This window comes from Anopheles ziemanni, chromosome 3, assembly GCF_943734765.1.
Source record: "Anopheles ziemanni chromosome 3, idAnoZiCoDA_A2_x.2, whole genome shotgun sequence".
Classification (NCBI taxonomy): domain Eukaryota; kingdom Metazoa; phylum Arthropoda; class Insecta; order Diptera; family Culicidae; genus Anopheles; species Anopheles ziemanni.
This window is the reverse complement of record NC_080706.1, coordinates 74,680,933-74,706,952: the sequence shown is the minus strand read 5'-3', so window position 1 is coordinate 74,706,952 and position 26,020 is coordinate 74,680,933. Positions and strand designations below refer to the sequence as shown.

Genomic DNA, 26,020 nt, shown 5'->3' with positions numbered 1-26,020 from the left:
ATGTTTGGTCCACGGTGCGTGCTGCTCGTTGCGGCGACGCTGGTAGCGTTCCTGACGATCCTCCAGCCGGCTAGTGCCGATCGGTATCAGGATAATATCTTCTTCAACTACTACAACTCATCCGGCGAGTTGGTGCACATCTACAATTTGGCAGAGAACAACACCTACGAGTACGATAAGGATTGCCATCCGGGCACGAAGTTCGCTGTGCTCGTGTTCGGGTGGAAGATTGGGTGTGATAAGTACTTTGTGCAGGATCTGATAGGAAGTAAGTGGATGCATTTGATGTCTGAGATGAAGCGTGAAGTTTTAAAAAGTAAAAACACACAATTTAAAACACAGTTTTCAATGTGTTCTGAATGATTCATGATAAAGTATTTCTGTGCTTTCTAAACGTTAAGTGTTATCAACTGTTAGTAACTCCGACTATGTTTAAGTAAAACTTATCCATGAACATTATCGTAATATTGCAGTTTGTATACATATTACAGAGCACGCAGAATGAATCATTTTGCTAAATGCAAATACCAAGCCTCAGTAAAGATGCCGTTTGAGAATCGATTCACCCAAATTTCTCTGTCCTTCAATGTAGATCTAACCAAACATCGTGGAGGCTGTGTGATCTGCATGAACTACGATCGCTTCGCACAGCTGAACGCATACTCCCGGTTGCGTCGGAACTACAAAGAAATTCACGGAGTATTGCGCCAGAAGCTGGAGTTCCTCGAGCAAGAAGGCTTCAGCCCGGACGATGGCTTTATGTATGGGTTCAGCTTTGGCGCTCAGGTAGTCCTCTCCGCGGCTAAGGAGTACGGGACGCGAAAACTGAAGGAAATTGACGGTATGTTCACTATCTAGACATTGAGGAGAAGTTGTGGAATAAGAGATCTTGTTTGTCTTGAACAATATTTACAGTGTGTGACATCGTCGGTACGGGCTTTGACACCTCCGATACGAACGCACCGAACCACCGAACGGCGGCCAAGAACGTGCAGTGCATTCACACGAGCCGAAACTACGGCACACGCCACCGGACCAGTTGCCACCAGGACTGGATCATGGGCGATTGTGGCATCAATCAGCTGGCGGCCCCCCTGTCGCCTTGGGGCTCGCACGGTGTCTGCACACTGCTCTACAACAGCGCGTTCGAGCACGACTTCTTGGCCAGCGTCAAGCCGGACAACTGTACTGCCGAGTCGGAGGTGCGCTCTTGGCCCGCGGGTTTCAAGATGGGTTACACCGAAACGCGAAAGTCTACGGTACGCGGGCAGCTATTTTCGCCAACGTTTGCCGTGTATCCGTTCAATGTGAACGTAACTGCCGTGGCTAATTCCAGTACCACCGGCACTGGACCCGGCCCGAACGATATCGAACAGTTTCCGGGCTACGAGTTCCGGTCGGCAACGAACGAGTTCTTGGTGGACGAAGAAGAGCTCGACTCGGCGGAGGATGCCTAATTGCGGTGAGGTGATCGATCGATCCAATTGATTCTATGGCTCATCAGGCCAGAGGAAACAGGCTGCAGATAGACGCTATTTGGCGAGCCGAAAATAATGTATTCCACGATTTGCCGCATGTGCCTCAAGCATCAAGTGACGATGCCGCCATCGGCTGCGGAACACTGCATTAGCGGTAGAAGTTTGTGCAGAAAAATATTGGCCTGGCAAGTTGTCTTAACATGTAGGAATGCAATACAATTGTAGCTCTAAATTGGGGGAGAAATGTTCTGTTACTCTGGTATTACAACGAATACCGTTAACTACAACAGAAATATATTTATTCTAAGTTTTGAAAGTAACCTCTTTCATTATTTTGAAACCGAGATTTGAATTTCAGATATTATGCCGGGTCCTTTGATAAAGTCAAGGAAATAAAAAATTTCTTCCATGTGTTTTTGTTTCAAACCAGCATTACTCACATCAAATATACTTCCAAATTATCTAAATTATTTGTACTTGAAACAAACTGTGCTGTTTGTTGTTTAAATTTCTAGTTTATGTGTTTTCGTTTTAATGATTGACTCACCAAAAAGCAATAAAACACTTTCCAAACAAGTCAACATAATTAAAAACACAACGTTATAATGAACCACTATCGTGGAAATTACTCAACATTAAATTTCGTGTAATATGATCGTTTTAACCTTCGTAAAAGTCAATAAACATGCCCGGAATGGTCGGTTTGCGCCGGGAAAGGATTTATCAAGATTTCCTCCCCCTTTCACTCCCACTCAAAACGAAGTGGCCTGACGAAAGAAAATAAAAAAATAAAAACTATGCAACTAATGAGCGACACATATCATCTCTCATTATCGGACCAAAAGCGCGGCGAATTTATTCGTCATTTTTCATCCGATTACGCGACCGGCGACAGAAAACTGCTGCACTCGAACCAAATACGCAAACCGCGAATAAATCGATCCATCAGGGGCCGGCATATTCCGATGCCCCCTCGGGGAGCGGGTACTTGTCCGCCTGGGCCGGGCCGGGCCTTTGCAAGCGTTGGATCCGGGCCAGGTCGACTGACTCATTGCGCACCGATGTCGTGTAGGCCGCGGTGCCGGTGCGTTTCCGATGTGCCGTTTTGGTCGTATTAGTTCACTTCAGTTATGTTTTTTCTCGTTTTCGGTTTTTATAACCACTATTCGCTGTCGTCCTCTGCTACGTCTCGCCGCGAGCCGCTTATACCAAACAAGGTCCGCTAGCGATTGTGTCTGCATATATAATTCGGCCTACACATCCACCAAGCGCTGGTGGCCAGCGGAAATCTGTGCTCCCCCAAAACCGGTTCTGCTCACGGACGTCCCGGGGGCGGCCATTGGAACAAACGGCAGGCTTTTTTTTCGATAGAAGACTTGTGCACAGCACCGGAGGCTTCGGACACCCCCGCGAAGCTCGAAGAAGCAAAATCCCATCCGTGGTGCCACCACCTACACAGGCTCCGGGTGCGACTATGACCTCATGGGCGATGCGAAACCGCTCGCTCGCCAAGGAGCACATCGGCCGGTCAGCGAAACAGCGATGATGAGCGCATGAGTATCCTGCAATCCTTTGACCTGGTTTCCTTAAAAGGCAAATATCTGGCATCGCCCTGCCCTGGCAGTCGTGCCTACATTCCCGGTGGGAGGATGGACCGCCGGTGTGTGCTTCTTGATTTTCTTTGTTTTTATCGCTTTCTCCTTCCAACGTGCACACGGCCCGCCCAGACCGGGCTCTCTTCTAAATCTACCCTAGTGGCAAAATCAGCATGCTTTCTCGTTCTGTCCAATTGACAATTGATACCGCCAGAATGAGAAAGCATGCTAATTTTGCCACCGGGGTACTAAATCACCGGTACGCAAACTCGTCGGAGTTTTCAGCTTTTGCGGATGTTTTTGTTTTTGTTATTTTTGTGTTTTGCTTGCCGATCCTTGCTGGTGTGCCCCCGGGTTCATCTAGGGTTGGATATGCTTTCCAAGAAAAATAATGTTTTCCATGAAAATTATGCAGAGAAAATCCTAATTGCTTTTTATTTCTCACTTTCTAAATGCAAAGCGAAAGCAAGACGGCATAAACTCGGCGACCAAATAAAATGACAAAACATACCAAGCATTACGACCAGTGTAACTTTTAAGAAAAGCATTGGAGCATATATTTCTGGACGCATCAAAAACAACAAAAATGCAACATGAATTACCAAAGATTGAAAAAAAAACATCCAAGGGTTGTCAATTTGCAAATCGTCTCATTTTTTTAACAGGTTAACCGTTTCGCTCCGAGAACCGGGTTTTGGAGCACGAACACATTTACACTAACTGTATTTTACAAGTTCCGATTGCACATATCCATCCGCATTTCAAGCGATCGATGCACGAACACATACGCAGCCACCATGTTTGAACCGGTTCAAGGTGCGTAAAATAGAGGTTGAAGGCGGCGAAATTTTGACGTTTACGGTTCTATCCGAATGAAACAACTTTGGCATTTTTAACAGCTTTAATCGCAATAAAAGTTCTAAATTGGGACATAATTTAATAGATACGATTGAAAATTACCCACTTTTGACCCCAGGTTGCTCCCAGTAAGCCCGAGGGGACGTGGAGAAGCAAAAAAGATGCTCGCCCAAACCTCCGCAACACACGTCAGATGCCGCTGCGGCGGCTCGAAACGGTTCTTCGCATGTTGGTACCACTGCGCACACGCGCGTTTATATAAAGCGTGTGGGGCGTTGTCAACGGCAAAAAGCGAAATACCTGCACCGAGCAAGCTCATTTGGTGTGTCATCGTCGAGGAGTACTGACGTGCAGTTCTAACTCTGTCCCCGTTTTCTGAGAGCAGCAGTTGCCGCGTGTGTGTGAAAAAGTGTGCACCGTGCACCCTGAGAAAAAAAGAACCGGCGCAACGCTTGCGAGTGTAATTTTGTGCATTTCTACGAAAGTTCCGTAAAAAACACCTCTACTTCAAAATGAGAGAAATCGTTCACATTCAGGCCGGCCAGTGCGGAAACCAGATTGGAGCCAAGGTAAGTGTTCCCGCCTCTCTTCCTGTCGGTTTCTTTTACATTGTGAACCCCTCGGAGAAGTGCAAAAAATGGAAGAAAAAATCGCCAAATTTCGGAAAAGAAATTAAAATGGTCTCCGACCTTTGCATGCACATCTCGAACGCGAATGAACTTTCCAGGGCTTGTGTGATGATGAAGTGTTAAATTTGGCGTGCGAAAAGGCCCGGCTTTGTTTTATGCTGCATTTTGCTCCGGTTGAATTCCGATGGTGTGTAAAAAGAGAAAAGAACGGACGGATAAAAGTTTCATGCTGGGAAATGTAGTGTAGGCGTGCTTTTTTTGCTTCTGGAAGTTCGTGAGCTGCGTCGTGGATCGCTGCGGCGGCGGCTGCAGAGCAAAAGAGACAAGAATAGGGTCTGGACCATTGGTTGAGAATCAAAGAGATGCGGGGAACATGAAGTGTGCCAAATTGCTTTATATCCCGTCTGCTGTATGTGCACAAGTTTTTTTTTTTCAATCAACTGCTTCCGGTTCGTTCCTATGTTTTACGTCGACGGTTCCACGATCTCCGGCCGTTTGTTAACCTCTTTCATTTTCCGACCGGGTGTTGCTGCGGCCCCGGCGTGTGATGCCGCTGGAAGGAGGAAAACGGCTGAAGCATGAATGTGGAGTTGATGGAAAAACTGTAGAACCGTGTAATTTTCGTGGTCTTGTTGTGTCCATTATGGAACGCCAGGAAAGCCCGGGATCGATGGCTTACCGCTTCTTTTTTCGCTTTCCTCTTCCAACTCCATACAAACCGGCCATTTTGTATTCTGAAATGACGCCAGACGCACGCACACACCTAGAGCAGGCAAAACGACGGTTAGCAAAAGGGACGTTAGAATTCAAAAAAGCGCGGATCGCGTAGGCTTGTGCGTTCTGAAGCGCGTCATTCCATGAGCCAACGAAACAGAATGTTCGAATGAATGAATATCGCACACTTTCCACGAACTCTTTCGAGTTTGTATAGTTAAAAGCAACTTTTGTCTTTTATGCCAACTAGAAGTAAACCGGTATTTTGTATAAACCGCTTGTTGCTTTGAAAATGAAGCCATGTTGGATCGTCCAGCGAGAATCGTTTCCGTTCAAGATTCCTTTTCTGAGTATAAATCGTTCCATTAGTTGATCGATTCATTGCGTGTGCGCATGGTGATAATTTTAAGTAGAATTTTATTTTTGTTGCTGGAGATGAATCAAATTGTTTTCGTTATGTTGGGTTGGGTAATCTCTGCTTCGTTTAATTAATCCACTTACGAAACCGTTAGTTTTAAAAGATTAAGCTTCGTGTTGCGAGAATGATGCTGTAATGATTTCTTTCATAGCACTTGAATGTTTGTTCCATGCGCGTAGGAATCAAGAATTAAATCGAGTTGGCAGCTGTGTTTCCCTTCTTGATCGCTTTTCTTCATTCTACGCATCCCGTCCGACACGAAGGGGCGCTTCTTGATACGGGAGGAAGAGAGATGGAGATGAAATCCATCGACGTTCTTGGAAGAAACCCCATGTGGTGAAATTCGTTACCGCTCTACAGATGGTCGTTGCATTTTTCATCCAATGAAATCGTACATTTTTTGAAGGCTAATTTTCCGTTGCGAGCTATCAAATATCAATGAAAGATAGTGCTGTAAATTGTTATACGGCATCAATCGCCATTTCTTCTCAAGTAACGATTTATACGATGCCCTTTTCCGTCGTCAACCAATTAGTTTGACTGTCGAATGCCCGTCAACGTCGAATGTTTACTACCGAAGTGGAGAGGTATTTTAAAAATAACCCCTGCCTGTCTGCTTTCCGAATACGAACTTCCAATTAAATGTTTTCTTCGCGAGACATTTTCCATCGGAAAATCGATCGCTTCTGTCCCGAACTAATTTTAGTGTGTGTGCCTCGAGAGGGGGATAATTTTCTTCTTTCTCCCCCCGCCGTTAGCTGATGATGCGTTTTCCCAGTTGCATGTTGGGATGTCGCACTCCAAATGGTGTCAATTTGTCAAGTATCATCGCCTAACGACGTGCGGCGGTCGTACATGGTCTCTGCTCTTCATCCACGTGTGGTGGTTGTCGATGGTAATGATGCACAGAAAAGGAAAATTTAGAATCAAGCTTCTCCTTCTTTTAGGTGCGATCTTACCGTGCATCTGTTTAATGTCTTTTTTCGGGTGCCTCGAGTCGTGCTTGGGTTGGAAAATGCTCTCCGAAAGACATGATTCCTGATGGGGTTCTTTGAGACGGACCTAGGGATCATCCGGGCGCAACACCACCCAACTAGCCTGACGGATGTTGCTAGAAAAGCCGCAAAGTTGAAGGCCTTGTGTGTGTTCGCTCTTTTTCTTCTCCACGATCGTCGAAGGCTCGTTGCGTTTTCCACCGCATCAGCGCCTGGCGTGGCTAATTTTAGAAAGGAAACTAATCCGTAATCCATTTGTTGTGTGTATTTTGAGGTGGAGTGTAGCTTAGGCTTAGCTCTGAATCGCGTTGGCAAGACAGTCATCGTCATCATCATCGGGTGTGTGTCGACTATAAACCCCCCTGGTACATGACGACGACGCCCCCTTTCTCTCCTGCATCGATGCACCAACTTTTCACTTTAGTGCCGCTCCGTTTAGCCTGGCCCTGTTTTCTATCGCCGGATGGATGATTTTCCACGACGGCAACGACGACGCCGACGATGATCACCACCTCCCTAGCGCGCACCGGTAGAAAAGTCCCGGTTTTCCTTACCGTTTACCACATTTTTCGCCGGCAGAGCACAGGGCAAGAAGAAAGAAGAATCGATGGTAAGGCACGCCGAAGCGGTTGGGTACAACGCCCAACGCCGGTGGCCACGTACTAATTCCACGTTTTCACACGATTCAAATCCACGTTTTTCTCCCAAAGGCGTGTCTAAGCTTCGGCCCGGAAAACGTGCGTGTGGAACCGAGTACATGATGCTCGTGATTAAAATGCGCGATTCGATTAGCTAAGAAACGGGCTATAAAATCGGCAGCAGAAGAGGGGGGTCGTAAAACAAAACGTACTTCAATGGTACTGTGTTCGAACGGAATAAGCGATCGATAAATGAAGAGCGATAGCGTAAGAAAAATAGACTTAGTTTAGATCTCACTCTAGATCCCGCGTGTTAAATCGTAACTGTTTTTACGCGAATCGCAAAAATACACTCCAAAGGGGGAGGAAGAAGGAAAACAACGGGGGTTCCAAACGAATTGGCGTTTGGCGGAAGTCACGGAACCGGGAACGCAAAACTAACGGGGATCTATCCTCCATCGCGCACTCCCTGTAGGTAGAGCACAGGGGTGGGCAAACACAGTAGTTTCTCATCCAAAACCTAACTGTGCTGCAAATTTAAATTTACAAATAAAGAGATCGAAATAGAGTCACACTGCGATGGTGGCGGGCAGTGGCTCTGTAACGGCACGGAAAGCAAGAGAAAAAGGAAAGGAACCACAAGGGGTAAGGCAATTTCTCCCCGTTTGGGATGGCGAAAGAAAATGGTTGGTACTTGCAATTCGAGGTGTGGCAAGCTCCTCTAGCATAGGCTGCAAGAACAGGAAGGGATAGAAGATAGTCGCTCTGGCCTCAACAACATCGTCGTCATTGACTTAGGGAATGGAATGTACTACCATCCCCGTCGTGTGTGTCCCACTCAGCAACACCCCGGCTCGCCGGCGGATGCTTTGGGGGTAAGTGGTGGGTACCTTTTTGGCACACCAACAAACTTCTTCACGGTGGGTATATTCTCTTGAGGCAGCAAGGCAGCCAACGGCACACATTCCTGCTCGTGTTTGGAATGCCGTTTTGGAGGCCACCGAACGCTGGCTCTCTGGCGCGCAGTAAATCGTTTTTTTGCTCCTGCGTGTGGGAACATGGATCCCGTTTTTAGCTCGACACACACACACACACTCTCTAGCCCCCTTGGTGGCGGAGATACGGTGGTCAGTTCCCGTAGGTGGCAACAGTGCGAGCATAAACGGGGGGGTCGAAGCTACTTTGCGCCATTCGGGCGTAGCGAATCGTTGACTCGGAAGCAAAAGGCGAATTTTATATACTACATCTCCTCTCTAAAGCCCGGCCACGTTTCATCGGAGAAAGAGGCAAAATGACGACGACGACGATGATGATGATGATGGCGATGGTCTTGTGTGCAGTTTTATGGCGTGGAAAACATCGGCCTCTAGTGAGAAGTTCCGTGGGCAAGAGAAGTATGAAGCTCGCACGAAAGAGGAAACGGGTCGGGGAGAAGTCTAAAGCTGCCTATAACTGTACTTTCTCCCAACCTGCCAGCAATGTTTCTTCACTATCCCTTCTCGCCGGTTCTTTTTTGTCCCTCGGCTCCGTGTATGTTGTGCTCGATGGAGCACAGCATAAAACGGTGGTATCTTTTGTCTGTGCTACGTTTTGCTGCTACTAACACTTCTGTATTTTTAGCATCCAGATCGGTCCCCGCACCGGAGATGGAAAACCTGTCTCTACTGTCATGTCATTACATTTGCTCAGCAGAAGCAGAAAAGGAGGAAGTCCTCCGGCAATCATCATTCGGTTGGAACCTTTTTTTCGAAAATGACAAGAAAATGCATTCTACCATCCCTTGTTTCCATCAACAACATGGTGATGGAACCATCTGGACCCCATCCCCGATGGAAGCATTACTGAGGATTTTGTACACCTTATGGTAGGGAAATGGCATATGGATGGCGGTCTCTCTGTGTGTCCCTATGCTGTCGATAACGGCATGGCTGCAAGACAAAAAGAGAACGAAGGGCTGAAAAAAGGGAACAGATCTATGGAACATCCAGTCTTGACGAGTTTCCGACCAACATCAAACCAAGTTCAATCGAGCCAATCAGCAGTGGGCGGGTAGATTATTAGTTGCCGACGGAACCGGGCTCTATCAGCCGGAGGTTGACCTTTCCCCCAGACGAGAGGGAGAAATCACCTTCACAGTAGAAGACTTTTTGTGCCGGTCACTTCGACGATGGAATGTTGTGAGTGGGCTGTTGGGTGTACATCCATTTACTTGGAAGCTTTTTCTCTCTAGAGATGGATATAGAAAAGCGTGGTCAGATGAATTCAATTTCCTAGCCCTTTCCCAAGCCCAATCCGTGGGATGATGCGGTTTGCCCGACCAGAAGACGGAGGAATTTATTCACAAATGAGATAGACAAAAGATAACCTTAATCTTTACCTTAGAGGGTTTTTACCTCCATAGTTCATGTCATGTCCATTTCTCGTAGAAGACTGCTTAATGTCATCATATCTTCTATTTTCTCCACGGAAAAACAAGCCGCAGCCCAGCACCTCTAGGGGATTAAAGAAGTAAATGGTGTACTCCACCAGCAAATCCAACTTCTTCCATCGTGAAAGGAAAACAATCAAATGGAAATATTTCATTTTCACCCTCCCCTCCCCATGAACGTTTGATCCGATTTTTAATCCATTTTCCTCCGATTTTTCGTGGGAATGGGGGCAAAAGCGAAGCGGTATTTGACACTAGGTGTTGCTGCCAAGCGGAGATGAAAGTTGTGGTACTCTTTTTGTTGTGGTCACTTTTCAATCCAACGCTGCATTCAAAGAAGATCAATGTTACTTTTTATTTTCCTATATTTTCTTTCTTGGTTGGCATTTCAAAACGATAACTATTCATTCATTAATGTAAGCGGACAGAAGAAAGCGGAAGCACGCCGTAACAGAAGAGTCACGGTTTGACTCGATTTTGTTGTCAGAAAATAATTTCCTCATTGACGACAAAATACACTCGCCTACAAACGTCGAAAATATCTCTTCTTCAGATAGGTTCACATTTTTCCTCGCCGCGCAAGGGGAAAGAAGACAAAAAGGTGATGTGTGTCGTGCTTGACCTACTCTGTGTCTGCGTCAAAGGTGGTGAAGCGACGGGGTTCATGCGCTTTTTCTCAAGCAGGAGAAAACCGACGAACGATGCGATATTTATTGCTTTCAGGCGCATGTTCGGCCGACGGAAGGAAAACGTGTTCCTCGAAAACGCATTTTGCTGCCCGGCGTCCGGACGAGAACCGGCTTTTGAACACATCATCATCTCTCGACATTTACATCGGCTTACAAAGTTGGGAGGGTTGTTGTAGCCGATCGTACCCGGTACCGGCTTTTTCGCTGAGAAGCATGCGCATGTGCGTCATGCTGCACATTTTGCCGGCTCATGAGAGGAAGGGGGAGAATGGTAAAGGTGTGTGTGTGTGGTTTGAAAACGGAAAGACGGATCATTCCTCTCCACGTCGGCGTCCGACAGTGATGATTTCTTGGCCGCCCTCCTCCCCAGTACACTCTATACAATGCCCCTCGATTATGTTGAATCTACATATTTCCTTCGGTAAAGAAAGATGAAATATACACTCATTCGTAGTTTCGATCATTTTATCTGTGTGTATGTGTGTTTTGCAGGAGAAGGGCATGAAATGATCGCAAATTTGATGCGAAGAAACAATCGCAGCGCAAACAAAATCACCACCGGTATGCGAAAACACGAGGAGCGATAGCGGCTTGCAGAAAATCGCAACCACCACACCGGGTTGACCGGCATCCCCTTCAGAGGAAGATGGTGGAAGGGAAATGAATATAGCTTTTTAAATAAACCGATTATCTCACCCAGCGAAGCGTGCCGAATTCCGTCCCGTGTTCAATATGGCGCTGGCTGGCTGACTGGCTGGCCCTGGCCCGTGTTTCCTCGACCGCAAAAGAGAAGAAGCGTCTGGCGGACGGAAGCTCGCGGGATCGAAATGATTGGAAAAATGATTAACGAGGATTACTCACTCGGTGGAAGAGAGATGCTATCAGGGTATTTCGTGGCCACTGGGGGCCAATCTTTCTTTACTAAGAACAACGCGCCGCCGACACTGAAGTTTTTATGTCTTTTGTAATTGAAATAGAGCGGAATAAGTGAATTTCTTTAAAAAAAACCATTTCAATCAAATTGATATTTTTCCATGTACAATCATCGTCTCTTTTTTGCGACTCTTTCATTTTGGAGAAAGTGCATTTTTAAAAGAACATCACGGAAGTGGTGCATGCCAATTTTTGTTTCATCTTCCGGAAATGGATGCGGTTATGCTGTAGAAATCGTCCATAGGGACGAGAAGAGCTTTGGGTGTGTTCACTCCATTATGTTTTCTTCTCGTATATGGATTTTATTATTGACTGCGCGCAAAAGGCGAGCCGAAATTGAAGTAAATAAAGTTCGGCATTTATTTGGGGAGCAAAACCATAAATGGAAGATCGAGAATGCCTTTCGGTGTAGTACTGTGGTACAGAGCTATACGTTCGGAATGGTTCCGTCTTCTCCAGATACGTGCTCTGTTCGGCCCATTATCATATTTTTTATTCCAGAGAATCGTTCAAGCGTGCAGCATGGAACACACTATAATACATCGCGATGAAACCAGTAGCAGCAGCATAAACTATGTTGCTCCCAATCGTTTAACCTTCGCCTGATCCGATGCGTTGATGGTAACGGAGCCAGCTGCATTAGAACAGACAATTAATGTTCACGAAGCGCAACGTCGTTACTACTTGTTGGTTGAAGGTGGGCGAAGGTTTTTATGTGATGTGAGGAGAGAAGAAACGTGTCGAATTTAATTGGGACAAAACCTGCACATCATAAGAAAAATCTAATACATTAATTTATTAGTACCTAAAAGCTTGAACAAATGGAGGGAGATATAGGAGCAAGGAAAAGCAAAGAAAGTGGAGTCAATTTGTTTCATTTCACAAAAGCAATTAAAACATAATTTTAGATGCACACACTGAAGTGAAGGGTCCGTTTCGGTTAAAGGAATTTGAAGTATTCAGTGAATTACCGTTGAAAATCAAACGGATTGGTCTCCTCTCCTCCGTAAGTATTGCAGTGAAAAAAGGTTCATCAAGAAAATCAATATGCACACACATTCTCTCCTGTGAGGGGGGGCCCCCGTAGGGAAGGAAGGAAATAAATCCGAAAGTTCGCTGGGCGCAGCGAAAGGAGGAGGAATATTTCGTTAATTGCCCAAGATTGGTGGCTCGTGTGCACCGCACCAACCTCCACGTGTGGGTTGTTCACGTCTTCCTTCCGCCTTCTAACACGATATTTCTATTTGATGAAGTGCAGTTTCTTTTCCGTGGAATTTCATTTCCCGCCCGCCCATCCACACGCGAACAATTTTTCCGTTTTTCGAAAGGGAATAATTCGTCATGTCCGTCCGGGGTGATGAAGAGGGGTGAATGCTGCAATCAAATGGACGAGGAACATATTATTGATATTTTTTAACCCCATAATTGATTCCGATGTTGAGATGGCGTGGCATGATGTTGGCTTCATTCCTCGCCCTTCTCCACTCTGCGTTTCCTTAATGAAGCTTGTTGAAGATCATTTTAAGGGAAAATATGCATCACATGGCGGGACAAAAAGAGGATGGCGGCCGTGGCGTGGCACTTACGATCAATCTTTCACGACGCGCTGTATGACGTCCGGTGAAATGCAGTCTCTTCTTCTCTCCATTCCCGTTGTTGTCGTTTTGTGCGCTTGTCGGAGGCGCAACCCCAAAAATGCAACGAAAACTGCCGGCTGAAACTTTCTCCGCGGAATGATAAAACACGAGCCATAATTTACGGATGAGAAAGAGGAAAACCTTTTCTCGTCGAACCTGTGGGAACAGTTGGTGAAATATTTTTGGGGATGATTGTTTAAATAATTGTAGAGCGGGCGAGGAAACGTTTCTATTTTGTTTTTCTTTTGAACCTAAGCTTGGATGAAGATGTCGAAAAAAGTCACCACAGGCGTGTGACAGGTTGCAAGATGTTTACTGTCATAGCTTAAGGTTTTTTTTCGGGGACACTGATGATGCATAGGTATGGTAAACATTATTTTTCATTAGTCACTACTTCCGTCCGGCAGCTTGTTGCTTTTCCTCCAAATAACCAGGAGGGGGAAAAGACGGATTAAAAAGATTCATCGTCAGGTAGGAACCCCATGACTAAAAATAGTTTGTTGACCGGAGATCCCTAAAAGGAAGCCTCTCCCCCCAAATAGCAAACGGAAGGAGAGGAAGTAAAGACAAATATAGATTTTCAATTCTCAAATACCGATATTGTATGGCGAAAACGTACGAAGGAAATGGTACCCTTCCTTTTACTGAGTGGAATAAAAATGATCATCTAAATATTTACGTCCGCGATTGATTTATCAAATAAGTAAGTCTTAGTGGCGGCCTCCTCTAATCTACCACGATTAAGGTTTGTTTCATCAACTCCCCGATTTTTGTTTTCCTGCTAACTGATCAAAATTTTTACGTGTAAATAAAAATACATTTAATGTAGGGAAAGATTAACAAGCCGAAATGTGGGTATGACGGTTCGCGTGGAATGGTACTTGACCGTACTGAACACTTTTTATCGCTTCAGATGTTTATCATCATTATATTGAAAGTTGATAAGATTTAGACGTTGGCAACAGATTGCCTTAGATAACTAACAGCTTCACCATCAACGTTTGCACGTCGTGTTGCAAGAATGTTTTCCCGGAAAAGAAAAATGGATTCGGGAGCACTTCAGAATAAGAACAGCGCAGAGTAAAACAAGAACCGTATTTGTTCAACTCTAAAGTGGACATCGTAATCTCGAGTGCTGTATAGTCTTCTTTTCCAGCTTTTGGTTTTTGCACTTTCATGCATTTCGTGCACGCTTTTTTTGCACCTGTGTTTATTTTAGCGATTCGTAGCAAATGTTTTGCTCTCCTATCAGAATAACGCAACATTGGTGTAGAAGAAATACGTTTGCTTTAGCTTATCACTAGAAGCTGCTGCAGCTTCTCGTCCGACGGGTGTTGGTTGAGCGTATGTATTTTATTTCTCCTACGCCTTCGACAGCAAACAACCCAACCCTTACCTTAACGACTGGGGACTGGTAATAAAGTTTAATGAAGAAGAATCGCCTGCAACATCTCAATTAACTCTCGTGTAGTGTTAGGTTAGGTAGCCTTTACAATCCATCTTCATTGCATAAGTCGAGGCTCGGTTTACGTGGAAGGCTAAAAAGTCCGCGGGTCGAGATGTCGTGGTGACATCAGCCCCGGACGCGCGTACTGGTTACTCTCAATTGCGTGCGGGGCCGATGACGTGTGTGTCCGTTTGTAACCGATGAATCTAACTGATGACCGGTACACACAAGCCACCAGTACTTCTACTTTCACGTGACAGTCGCGTTCTCTCCTGCGGTTGAATAATGCTGCTGCTTCGTTGCGATCATGTTACTAATATTACTGATGCGATCATTATTATTTATTCGACGAACATGTGCTTTTTGTAGCATTTTCTGGTGACTCGATTTTGTGTCACCCATTTTCACATCCTCGTCATCCTGCATGACTTTGGAAATGCTGTTCCAAATCTCACCCACGATCGTTCTTATTTGTGCTTTGATTTTTTTCACTTCTAGAGATGGTTTCCCAATGTGTTAGGTTGATAACGATCACCATTATATTTCGGGAAAGAGACGGCTGGCTGTGTACGACACATTATCGCACACGCTTCAGCGGTGACATCATCGCGAATCGTAAACTCTCCTCACAAGATTGTTGTGGTTGTAAAGATACGGCAGCAGAAGAGCTGTGTTGTGTGTCTTAACTACGACGGTCATCACCATAAAATATAAATCGGATGTTCCTATCATCACCATCATCATCATGGTGAGAAGCCTCTTCGTGTGGAGGTCGTCGTTCTCATTGCGTGGAGTTTTACTTTTAAAAAAGTGTTTTGGAAAGGACGAACACCAAGCAAAATTTACTTCCCAAAATGAAAGAAAACCTAAATAAATTGTTTTTTTAGGAGGTTTCTACGAAATAACTTTAAAAAAAACCTATATTTGTACCCGGTGAAAAAAGCTTGGATATTTCAAACTCACGCGAGAAATCTGCAGCAAAAACCACATATACATATCGTGTATATTTTTCCACGTTTTTCTTTTTTCTTCCGTTGAACTCAGGCCGCCCCTTTTCTTGTATTTGTTAGCGCATATGCAAATTTGGCCATTGCGCTAGATTGCTGTGTGTCGGTTGAGTCAGTTTGTTGTGGGCCCCCGTTTGTGGCCATCGCGGGTATATTTTTTCTCCATTTATGGCCATCACCGTGCTGCTCGCCCGGGTTTTCTGCTGATGGGAGAGCTCTCGGAAGCACGTTTAGCTGAGTGAGGAGAAGGGGGGAGGGTTTTGAACGACGTCGTGAGGTGTAGCGGAGGGTAGCGAGTGGGAAAAATGAATAAAAATGAATTATGGAAACGACCTTTGATGCTTCTTTGCTTTAGACAGCAATTTTTTTTCTTCAAAAACTGGCTCTCGGAAGATTATGTCTTGTGCTTGCTGGGGTTGGGTGTCAGATGAGGTCTTTTTCCCCCCCAAAAGGATGACGTGGTTCCACGTAAATCAGAGCTTCTCTTTGACATATCGCGCCTTCCCTCGGGTGTGCCAGCACTTGGAGCTGTGGCGTGGAAACTTCTTCATCCCTTGGGGGGAGAAAATAAAAATGCAAAAACTTTCCCACTTCTTTCATCTTCTTCAAGCAAAATAGAGGCAAGGTTTTTCTCTCAGGTGCTCGTTGTCCCCACCATACATGCCATTTAGAATTTGCTTACTTTCCTCGGCGTGGGAGCGCACACACTACCATGGTGAAAAGTAGTGTGTCCGTTACCACAACAAAACGCCAAGCAGCACAAAAGCCCGTTTCTCGTCTAGATATTTATCGGACAGGGCGAGGCCCAACCCCATCATATTCTACTTAGCTTAGCGGCCAAGAAGCAATCATTATTGAATTGAGGCTATCGGCATCAAAGGGCCGTCGTGAGTGTGATAATCGGTGGGACCCATAAATTCCTTATACTTCGGGGTTTCATCGTTGCTGTGTATGTGTTCTTTTCCCTCCCTTAGGGGACGCGTACCACACATTTGCTGCTACGATACCGTTTAATGTTTGTTTGGGAAACTGAGAAGTAGAAACGAGCGCGGCGGCCCTTTTCTTTTGGGGTGTGTTGTGCTGGAGTCGAGCGAATTCAAACACTTTAACCTTAATTACGTCGGAAAATATGTCGAAAGAAAGGGTGATAGTGACCCACGATTTGGACCGCCAAACGGATTTTCCATGCCCCAGCTAACATCAAGGGTGACTCACGCGAATTTTCCCCGTGAGTAAGAAAATTGGTAGTAGGTCTTAACCGTGGGGACGGCGTTTCGGTGCGACGGGGGAAGTTCATCGTCCTGAATTTCCACGTCCCAGGGCCATGGGTCTCCGTTGGGACTCGCTCTCGAAAAGGCATGAGGTGATGTACTTGTGACTGGGCATGCGCACAACCCCACTCTGGTTGGTCCTTGTTGAATTTCAAATGTTACCAGGGGCTGGCTCCCAAGTGAAGGAGAAAGAGAATATCGATCCAAACGAATGGAGAATCGCTCACCGCATCCGATTCCTGCTTGTTTTTTTTTTGGCCATTGTTCCACTTTGGCAAACTCCATTTCATCCTTTGGGCGTTGGTTGTGTGATCGAACGAGAAAAGAGAGGCTCGCGTTGCATTGAGGCCGACCGAGGCCATAGCTTTCCCGGCAGCGCCGCCAGAGGTTGATGAAATATTCACCAGACGGCGGCGAGCAACACCGGCATTTTAATACCACTGGGACGTGTGGCCTACGCGCTATACGGGGGGCACAAACGAAGAAAAGGTGGACATTATATAGATGTCTCCTAATGTAATTTCGCTAGAGTTTGCCTGAAACAATAGGAGGAAGAACAGAGGGGTGGTGGTCTGGTGGGAAGCAATCAATTACGTGCATGGCAAATAAAGTTTTTCCGTCCGATTTCCGTTTGGTGTGTCGACGGCCTCCCTTCGACTATAGAGACCGATGAGTCATTCTATCGGCGGTGTATCCTTTGTCTACCGAAGAGAAGAGTATTCGATGAGTCACACCGACGAATTCTCGGTTCTTGGTGAGGAGAGGATCATTTTACTTATTCCCTGAGGGATACGTCTAAATTATTCGATTATCTGTTGTGTGTAGCATAATATGTTGAAGTTAACGTTATTCCTTTTGTTTCCTCCCTTTTGCGACTAGTTCTGGGAAATTATCTCCGATGAGCACGGTATCGACGCGACCGGCGGATACCATGGCGACTCCGACCTGCAGCTAGAGCGCATCAACGTGTACTACAATGAGGCCTCCGGTGGCAAGTACGTGCCGCGCGCCGTGCTGGTCGATCTGGAGCCGGGCACCATGGACTCGGTCCGCTCGGGCCCATTCGGACAGATCTTCCGCCCGGACAACTTCGTCTTCGGACAGTCCGGTGCCGGTAACAACTGGGCCAAGGGCCATTACACCGAGGGTGCCGAGCTGGTCGACTCCGTGCTGGATGTTGTGCGCAAGGAGGCCGAATCGTGCGACTGCCTGCAGGGATTCCAGCTGACGCACTCGCTCGGAGGTGGTACCGGCTCCGGCATGGGCACGCTGCTGATCTCCAAGATCCGTGAGGAGTACCCGGACAGAATCATGAACACATACTCGGTCGTCCCATCGCCAAAGGTATCAGATACCGTCGTCGAGCCGTACAACGCCACCCTCTCCGTGCACCAGCTGGTCGAGAACACCGACGAGACGTACTGTATCGATAACGAAGCTCTCTACGACATCTGCTTCCGCACGCTGAAGCTGACGACACCGACGTACGGCGATCTGAACCATCTCGTCTCGCTGACGATGTCCGGCGTCACCACCTGCCTGCGGTTCCCGGGTCAGCTGAACGCCGATCTGCGCAAGCTGGCCGTCAACATGGTGCCGTTCCCACGTCTGCACTTCTTCATGCCCGGATTCGCGCCGCTGACGTCCCGTGGCTCGCAACAGTACCGCGCACTGACCGTGCCGGAGCTGACGCAACAGATGTTCGATGCCAAGAACATGATGGCCGCGTGCGATCCGCGCCACGGTCGCTACCTGACGGTCGCCGCCGTCTTCCGCGGCCGCATGTCGATGAAGGAGGTGGATGAGCAGATGCTGAACATCCAGAACAAGAACAGCAGCTACTTCGTCGAGTGGATCCCGAACAACGTCAAGACCGCCGTCTGTGATATTCCGCCGCGAGGACTGAAGATGTCGGCCACCTTCATCGGCAACTCGACCGCCATCCAGGAGCTGTTCAAGCGCATCTCCGAGCAGTTCACCGCTATGTTCCGTCGTAAGGCTTTCTTGCATTGGTACACCGGCGAGGGCATGGACGAGATGGAGTTCACCGAGGCCGAGAGCAACATGAACGATCTGGTGTCCGAGTACCAGCAGTACCAGGAGGCGACCGCCGACGAGGACGCCGAGTTCGACGAGGAGCAGGAGGCCGAGGTTGACGAGAACTAAGATGTGCTTCTCACGTGTCACACCTTCTTCTCTCTCCCCTTCTTCACCAACATTCGCAACAACTTTCTCCTTCCCCCTAGCTGCCTTCTTCTTCTTCTTCGTGGCCGTCATCGTCCCCGTTTCCCGGCGCCACCGCAACAACATCGCCGCCCCACCAGCAGCAGCAACAGCAGCAGTAACAGCAGCATCGGTTCATCACATCCGCAGCAGCTTGTAAACAACAGCAGGAGCATTTCTGAAGTGCGCACTCGACGACTCCCCCCGGGGCGGTACAACCGCCGCGTGAGCGAGCTCCCTCTCTCTGTTTCAAACACACACACGACGACGACGACGAAGACGTCCTGTTTTTTTTGTTGTTCGATATATGCGCGCCTCTGTTGTGTGTTTGTCCTCCAAGCGTGTCCCTCGTTGTTATATATAATACATATATGCTCCTTGCTATTATACTGCTTAGTCTCCTTCCAACATCTTAAAAACGATCAACTCACAACAAAACGACACCACACACACACACACCAACACAGAGAGATCAAGTCCACCATCATCTCTCACCACACACGTACACACTGAACACACATGTTTTACACCCATCCTGGAAGGAGGATCACAAAGATCGGGATCTTTACCGCCACAACATCAACCAACATCACCTAGAAGGATAACAATGTGTCCACGGGAAACGCAAAAGAACAAAGTTTAAAACTAAGTCATAGGAGGAGGAGGAGTTGAAAGACCATTTTCCACCGGCATTGTGGGGCGTGCGGGGGATATCCGCGGAACAGGAGAACACGGAGAACATCCTTGTATTTATTATATTTGAGCTTACTTTTCCAGCCTAGACTTCGATCTCGTCCAAGCTGGCTTTCTGATTTCGTTTCATTCGATTTTGGTGGTGAATATTCTGGCTTCGGCAAGGATATTTCGAACCGAATCGGCATTCATTACTCTTAAAGTCAGTTCAGGGATTAGTGGTTTGTGTTGGTTTAGTGCTTTCTTAGGTAGTTCTCTTCCATTCCCCAACGCTTCACTTGCTTTAAAAAGAGGGAGAGAGAGAGGGCATAAATAGTATTTCCCAGATTGCTGCCAACAGAGTATAATCTCCACGCGTTGTGTGTGTGTGTGTTTGCTTGCTCTAAAGTATTACCTCAAGCGACACTCCCGTTATCATCCCGTGTTTGCGCACACATCGCCGATGTGTTGTGGGGCTGTGTGCGTGTGTGGGTGTGTGCGTGCGTGTGTTATGCACGTTATGCATTATTATTCCCCCCCCTCCTCCGCCAACCGTCTCATACGATCATCATTTACTACATTCATTGTTCGCCAAGAGGAATTAAGGAAAAATCAAAGACCAAACTAGCGCACGTACGTGAAACAACAACAACAACAACACACAACTGCCGCGCGTGACTCGTCCTTGTGGGGGCGGGACACGGTTTATAAATGTTACTGTTCATTCCAGAATCGTATTTTTATCCTTCCGTTTAAAAGCTTTTTTTTACATGTACAAGTAATGTTTTATTGCCTAAATATGTGTGTGTGTGTTCTTTGACCGTCCGTGCGCGGGGAAATAGTGTCACAACGTATTATGGATGCAACAAAAAGAAGAAAATGGAAAAAATAACAATACCTCTCCTCTATTACCATTCACACAAACGACAACAAGAAAACAAGAAAAGAAAAAAAACAAACACCACTTGTGTTCCATTATTTCTCTCCCGTTTGCTCCAATGAATCCGAAGTGAATGTTGGGTTGTGTGGGAGGGATCATCAGGACTTGGTCGATCTGCTCTGTGTGTTGTGTTATGGGGAAAACAATCGGAAGCTGCTGCTATGCTTCAACTGCAGGAGGGAAGATGTGTCCTCTTCTAACCTTGCGTGTGTGCGCGCGCGCCCTTGACTTGACTAAAAGTTCAAAATTGTTCTTCTTAAGCATTGCATCGTAAGGACGGCGAGACGTCTACCGGGTGGTTTCCACGACAATATGGTTCAACCTTCTATTGGGAAGAAAATTTGACCTGTTAGGGTGAGGAAACAGTCGTCTGAATTCACTTACATTCAGTCAGGTATATTGTCATTGTGGTCGTCAGAAACCATCCTGGTGCGTTCGTCGAAAGTATTTCGATAAATGAACGAATGAAAATGAAATTATTTAATAACTATTACTAAAAAACAAAGTGTTGTATTTTTGTTACAAAATCGAAAGAAATTCGCTGGTGGCTTGTTTTCGGAAGTGTTGGCTGGAGTGGGAAGAACGTTTCGTACGTCTTCTGAGGATTCAATGGTGACCAAGAAATCTAATCTCAAATGTCCTGATTTGTATGAAAAAAGATGGGTGGAAGCATATTCGATGTGTTCTCACACATATCTCAGTGGAAAGAAACAAGAAACACAACATGAAAATAAGGAAAGCCACTTCCAACTAAATGAAAAATTAAAGTTCGTTAAAAGTAAAAGTTTCGTACAGCAAAAAATATCCGGGTAAAACAAAGAATGAGTTACATGTTTCATTTAAACATGATAGAACTTGAATTCGGTAGAAACAAGGTAATCAACATGAAAAATATGCAACTGAAGGAAGCTAAACAAATCAACAAGAAATGCTGCCAGGGTTTTTGATTGTTTCTTACTCCTTAGTTTGTTTTGGCCATTTCAATAATTTAGTTCATTACTCTTTTCTTTTATACTTGCAAATGAGTTTTGTATTTTTCCTTCGTTTCGTTTGTAGTTATCTATGTAGGTGAATGGTTTTACTACTTTTTTATCGCTCTTACAATATCCTCTCATGTCTCGCAGCCTTCAGTAGGCTCACGTAACGCAATGGCAATAAAACATCGAGAATGTGGCAAATGAAGCTAAAGATCAATTTAAGTGTATTTCTCTACCTGCTTTCTTCAGTCGTTACGAGGGGCTGGCAAGATGAATGTAAACAATATCACAAACACAACCCAGGTCGGTGCTTTTCAGTTTATCTTATTTAAATTCTTCACTCCCATTGCCGATAAATTCAATTGGCAGAGAAATGCCAAGGTTTACGACTAAATAAATACACTTTACGACCGGTGGCCAGCACAGTCAGTCAGCATCGGCAACACCTTGTTGAGGGCGCCCTCCCTCCCCGGACCACGCATGGACGCGTGACCCGATGCTGAATGCATCGCCGACGGCCAAGGCAAACCTGTTCGTCAACGGGAAATATGGATCGTAGTAGGCTGGTGATCGTGGAGCTCTGGGACAAAACACTGCCGGCTCTTGATGGAGTCATTTGGCAATGCGCAATGAAGAAGACTGAAGTGTTCTCCCTCGAGTTTCAGGGTTTGGTAAGTTTGACAGTCCGTATAGTTGATGGAGTAGTCTGGCCCTTACAATCCCAGTTGTCGCGGCACTTGCAGAGACGGCAATCGAAGGGGTAAAAGCTGGTGTGAAGTTCGTGTGCGCGTAAATCAACCTGACAACCGTAGATGGTGTGAAAACGATATCGCCTCTCCCTGCTGTGTGCTGCATCAAACTTTCGATGAGTTATCGTAATCACGAACGACGCGGGGATTGATGGGTACCACCACCGGCTGGGAGAGCTGAGGCAGCTGAAGATCGTGGTACGTGGTCGTGATCGTCCCATTTCACCTTTGACGCCTGCCGTGATGTACGTTCCGGTGTGAAAAGCAGACGATGTTCAGTGGAAAGGTGAGTGAAGATTCTAATTCAATTAGGATTTTATTAGCGTTTAATTTTACCCATAAGACTAAGACCACACAACCATTGCAGTAATGTAAAATTTTCATCTACAACGGAACTAACTCTGGGAGATCCTCAGGCTTGGAAGAAGTGTTTGCCTATAGCTAACTAACGCTGTCGTTGACCTTCTTTCGGCCGGTTGTGTTGGTGGTCCTCCGCATCATCGTGTGCTCCATTCTTAGGCACACCGCAAGACTTGTGCTTGCCCTACTCCTGACGACAAGCCTCTCAATATGGGCTAGCATGTCCGATGAATGGTGGCTCGCTGCTACATTCTAGCGTCAAATGCTTCTCGTTTGCAGTGCCAACCACGTCGGCAAGGAGCCTTTGCAAGTGCAGGTTGGCTGTGGCTGAATGAGGGTTTTCCAACAAAAACCGGATCGCTGCAACATGGACGCCTCCGCGGTCTCTGGCTGGCGCCATTGCAGCGCCCACATTCGTCATCAAGAAAATGAACACTTTTAACCAGTAGGCTTTGGCCTATGATTTGAAAGGCATTGGCTGCTCTTGCTCTGCCATCCGGCGTTCGCTGATTGAGTCAACATCAACATCTCGCTTCTTGCACCGGCTAGCCCTCTCGCCGAATTGTCCACCTCTGCGGTCCACCTACGGGGAACCGGAGCCGGTTTGGCTTTTTATGGAAAGCTCGTTACATGATTTATACCCGCATACGGGTCCGGGCCAGCTCGGACGGAACGACTAAATGGGTAAATCCTCAAAACCAGCCGGTTTGTTTCCATAGTGGCCCTTTTGGAAGGCGGACCTGGTTCTCATAAATCCACACTTGCCGCCTGTATTTTCACTCTCATCTGCGTTTCAGGAGGATACACTCATAAATCATACCACCCGCTCTCGACGCTCTCCATGGGAAACGCCGTTTAAGGACTCCCCAGTCCGACGTGGGGATGAAAATTCGTTTATAATCTGTTTGCTCGGGGAAAATCCTAGGAGGATTCTCGGAACGCAGACTCCATACCGGGTGGAGCTCAGATGAGCAGACGGCAAAAACAGGGCACGTGTCTGGCGGCCGAGGGTCATAAATCTATTTAAAAATTCATTAGATTATGGCGCGTCCCGGAACGTGAGTGAATTAGATGAAAGGGATCGAAGGAACGGGTTGCAGACATAAACGTATCGTATCTATTGTTCCGATGGATTAAGTGATTGCTTTGTCGGAACATATTCGGAAAACTGTTATCAGCCTATCCCTTTATAAAGTTTGCAGATACAAGGATTTTCTTCAACCATTTGCAAGAGATCCCACGCAGTTCGTTCCATTGTTCCATCAGCACGAAGAAGTTCTTTATCCCTAACGTGACGGCTACACATTACGACCTCTACAAGCTTGAAATTTGGAAACAACTCCGACACGCGAGGCCCCTTTACCTCAATTAAAAGAAAATAAAAATCCAAATCTTATGTCGTTCCCGGTGCGTGCGGCGCGATGAAAACCCTGCAACCTTGGGCGCACCAAAACTTCCTATCCGGTTGTTTAATTCTGTTTCTTCCCCCGAGGAATACTCGGAGGTCCTTAGCCGGCCACGTTGTTCCGTGCCTTCGGTTTCGGTTGGTAAACAAAATAAAACACAACGAAAGGGACCTTTTCTTCGGAGGGCACCTGAAATCGATCGAGGGTTCGGTGCGTGGGAGAGGCCGACGTTCAAGAGCACACGTGGGTCATGGAAGTTTTTCCCATAAACTGTTCGCCGTCGCCCTATCGCAGTTTTTGGGCACGCGACGAACCCCTCGTCGTGGACCTCTTGGCATCGGAGAGGCGGAAACGGACGGAGACATCGTCTTCCTTCCCGTCGTCCATGTTTGTCCGCTTGATTGATGACCGCTTCCCGTGAACCTGAACCGGCGGTGAAGTTGGGGGAGAGCATTTATCGTTGCATATATCAGGCAGTGGGTTTCGCTTTGTCAGTGGGTTCGTTATTTGATCGATCGTCGGTTCGGGAAGACTTACTATGGTAATGAAAACCGCGGAAAGTATCAACAACGGTTCCCATCGGGGTTATGGTGACGTACTGTTGTGGAAAGTTGTGAAGAATATGAGTTGGCACTGCTTATTACCTGCAAAAACGTTTAAAAATAATTTTTTTAGGCGTAGTTCCAAACCCATGGTTAGTGACGCTTGGTTTCCAAACTTTTGGGTTCTCTAATAAATCCGAAAGTGGAGTTTTTGCTCACAAAACATTCAAACTCCCCTCCCAGAATTGAAAAGGAAAGAAAGGTCAACAGAATCAGGGGTGGGTTTTGCGTTTTGTTTGCGTCCACCATCAATTGAACGCCTCCATCGAAAGAACGGGAAGTCACTCTGTCGGCTTCATTTGATCATTTCTGGTCGGGTTGGGAAATTAAAATCGTCGATGAAAAACAATACCGCAAAAGACTTTCAGCTTCACGACCGTGGCCATGGATTTGTCACGGCGTCTGGCCATCGGTGTGTGGCACCTCCGATACGCGGAGGTGTTAAACGCGAATGCCGTCCGTCCTACGCACCGCTGCGTCGACAGCTCCGTAAGCGCCTATAGTTGCCTTTGGTGCGGCCGCTCTAAAACTGGGTGGTTTTCGGAAACTTGACACTAACAAGCGTGCTCTTGGGTTTGGTGACATTCTGGTAGGTTTTTTTTCACGATGTCACGTAATAGAAGTTGATCTTTATTGGGATGCGCCGAAAATGGAGCATCGTCCCCACTGCCGACTCCCGGAAATTATGTTCCCCAAATAAGGAAATACGTTTCGCAGTGAACTTCTAGCCTTTGGAACTGGCTCAGCGGAAGGGTGTAGCTGTTTTCAATTGAAGTTTTTATTGATCATTGTGCGTACTGCTCCCCGGCGTGGAAGCTGCTTCGACCTCCGACTTGGTCGCGTGCTGTACCGTCCCCGTAATGTCTTCAGTCGCGTTGCGTTGGCGTTGGCGCTAGGCGAATGACGGCATCTGGTAAATCGTTCAAGCTGGCCGCAGACGAATGCTCACAATGGTCTCGAATTATCCACAATCGGTTTTGGTGAGGGAGCAGCGCGAAGGGCCATAAATTTGGGAATCTCTCGATGGTCCTAATAAGATCCGCTTACCAACCGACGTTAGGTAGTATCTACGACCATAAATGGGGCCGATGTTTATCATCTCTGAAAATGGCCGAAATTCCACAGCCGTCCACGAAATGACGATTGGTTTGGTTCCGAAAGTTATCGCTGTTGCATGGAGCCAGATGGAAACACGAGGAAAGCCCCAAAGGGCTCCCGTTGGAGAGTGTGCTGGTGAGTTTTACACCTACATCTTTTTGCTACGCCCGAGTGGGATCAGGAGAATGACACTAGTTAGCTAGCTGACTACTAGTTCAAATGAAGTAGAAACGATTAATATCGCAACGAAAAGTTG

The 26,020-nt window shown here is 46.7% G+C and overlaps 2 protein-coding genes across 2 annotated transcripts; both read left to right on the top strand.

Annotated features, from left to right (window-relative positions):
* On the top strand, positions 1-1,457 carry LOC131285462 (uncharacterized). Its single transcript, XM_058314317.1, has 3 exons — positions 1-268; positions 593-841; positions 916-1,457. Exons 1-3 carry the CDS (start codon positions 1-3, stop codon positions 1,455-1,457), a joined length of 1,059 nt encoding a protein of 352 aa, XP_058170300.1.
* A 2,771-nt stretch (positions 1,458-4,228) lies between these two features.
* LOC131289816 (tubulin beta-1 chain) lies at positions 4,229-19,056 on the top strand. Its single transcript, XM_058319148.1, has 2 exons — positions 4,229-4,500; positions 17,617-19,056. The coding sequence occupies exons 1-2, from the start codon at positions 4,444-4,446 to the stop codon at positions 18,901-18,903; spliced, it is 1,344 nt and encodes a 447-aa protein (XP_058175131.1). The 5' UTR covers positions 4,229-4,443; the 3' UTR covers positions 18,904-19,056.
* Positions 19,057-26,020: the final 6,964 nt, after the last annotated feature.

Bases quoted from the DNA above. Each gene is read 5' to 3' on its own strand.
- LOC131285462 (XM_058314317.1), top strand. From the start codon at position 1: ATGTTTGGTCCACGGTGCGTGCTGCTCGTTGCGGCGACGCTGGTAGCG. The intron at 269-592 runs GTAAGTGGATGC...CCTTCAATGTAG, and splicing joins TGTGCAGGATCTGATAGGAA to ATCTAACCAAACATCGTGGA. The intron at 842-915 runs GTATGTTCACTA...CAATATTTACAG, and splicing joins AAAACTGAAGGAAATTGACG to TGTGTGACATCGTCGGTACG.
- LOC131289816 (XM_058319148.1), top strand. From the start codon at position 4,444: ATGAGAGAAATCGTTCACATTCAGGCCGGCCAGTGCGGAAACCAGATT. The intron at 4,501-17,616 runs GTAAGTGTTCCC...TTTTGCGACTAG, and splicing joins GAAACCAGATTGGAGCCAAG to TTCTGGGAAATTATCTCCGA.